Genomic DNA, 1,701 nt, shown 5'->3' on the forward strand with positions numbered 1-1,701 from the left:
GCTCTCAACCCGAACCACTCCGGCGTCGTGTCGCGGCACGAGCTGCAGCAGGCGAGGGAGGGTAGGTGTGGGGGTTAGGTGTGGGGGTTAGGGGTGGGTGTTAGGGGTGGGTGTTAGGGGTGGGAGGGGTAGATTAGGCCTCCCGTGAGCCTCCTCGCGCCCTCGGCTGCAGGCGCTCCGCTTTGAGTATTAATTAATTAATTAATCGACCAATCAATCAGGCGCTCCGCTCGATGTGCTCCGCGCCGCTCGACGAGCCGCGCGTCGAGGCGGCGCTGCGCACGGGCTCGAGGGCGCGCATCCACTCCTCTCGAATCGGGTGCTCGCCTGGTAGGCTGTGCTGCGCGAGCTCGAGGACGGCGCGGGCACCATCTCGCTCGCCTCCTTCACGAACTGGATGATGGGGCGGTACACCTCCTCGCTCGAGGACCCCTCGATAATTGCCGACTCGATGTCCAAGGTGCCAAACTACGGTGACTTGTGGCCGCAAGAGGTGTACAACCAGTGAGGCGCTCGTACCAGCAACCAGGGGCCGCGGCTTGGGACCACCGCAGCTGTGCGCGGGTGGGGCTAGCCTTGTACGTGTGCGTGCTACGCCGAGCGTGAGGGCGTGAACCCCTGGAGTACGGAGTACTACTACGGGACCCACAAGAGGACCCACACGCATGGGGTCTCGAAAAATACAAGTTGCAACACACCACAATCTGCGCGCTCAAGTGTGCAACAACTGAACAGGTTGCGACATGCGAGCGCCGTGCGCCGACACCACTCTCTAGATCACCACTCGCCGCCCAGACCGAGAGCGTGGTGCGTGGGAGAGAGACGCGAGACCCCTAGAGAGCCCGACCGCACACAACACTTGACAACACTCTCCACACACACGACACAGGTCACACACAGCGGCACAGCGCGAGAGAGAGCATGTGCGAGAGTTTGGGGTGTGCGCTTACTTTGGCGAGAGAGGCAGGCGGGCCGCTGGCGTGGCACAGGGCTCAGGGGGGCCACGGTCGCCGCACACATAACCATAAAAAGTGAGAGATATACACACACAGAGATACGGCGCGTTGTGGGGGCACCACCCGCGCCGCGCCCGCGGCGGCGCGGGGGCGGGTCGCGTCTCCAGTCGCGTCACGTGACACGGCGGCAACCATTTTTTTTGACTGTGAAACGTCTTCCATAACTCCTACTACATCGCACCGACTGGCGTGTGTGCATTATTACTCCTCCCAGGCGCGCGCGCGCCGCGTGACCGGAGGGCGGTCCGCTGGAGCGGGCGGCCGTGAGGGCGGCGCTCAGTGGCCCGTCACGCGCACGGCCGCACTCTCCCTCGTGGTGAGGCCCTCGTTGCGCTGGTGGAGGCTGTGCGACGCGTTCCCGACGGCGAGCAAGTTGACGTAGGTGTCGCGCATCGACTTAGCGTAGGTGCGCACGTCATACTCGACCCCGTGCTTCTCGAAGAGCTGCTTGACGCGGCCGCAAATCTTGGGGTGGTTGTACTGCGGCATCGAGGGGAAGAGGTGGTGCTCGATCTGGAAGTTGAGGTAGGCCATCCACCAGTTGACGAGCGGCGTGTTCGACTGGTTGGTCGTGTGGTTGGCGGAGTAGAGCGTCCACGAGATATGCTTGTCGTGCGGCACCACGTCCTTGTGCGTGTGCGAGACGGCGAAGTTGGTGAAGATGTAGGTGCCGCCGACGGCGACG

General features: G+C 63.6%; 1 protein-coding gene across 1 annotated transcript; it reads right to left on the bottom strand.

Moving 5' to 3' along the window:
• Positions 1-1,292: 1,292 nt before the first annotated feature.
• EMIHUDRAFT_246595 (hypothetical protein) lies at positions 1,293-1,643 on the bottom strand (the record flags this gene model as incomplete). Its single annotated transcript, XM_005766290.1, has 1 exon — positions 1,293-1,643. A coding segment is annotated over one exon (351 nt), but the record flags the coding sequence as incomplete, so codon positions are not given.
• Between the last annotated feature and the right edge of the window lie 58 nt (positions 1,644-1,701).

This window comes from Emiliania huxleyi (assembly GCF_000372725.1).
Source record: "Emiliania huxleyi CCMP1516 unplaced genomic scaffold EMIHUscaffold_519, whole genome shotgun sequence".
Lineage (NCBI taxonomy): Eukaryota > Haptophyta > Isochrysidales > Noelaerhabdaceae > Emiliania > Emiliania huxleyi.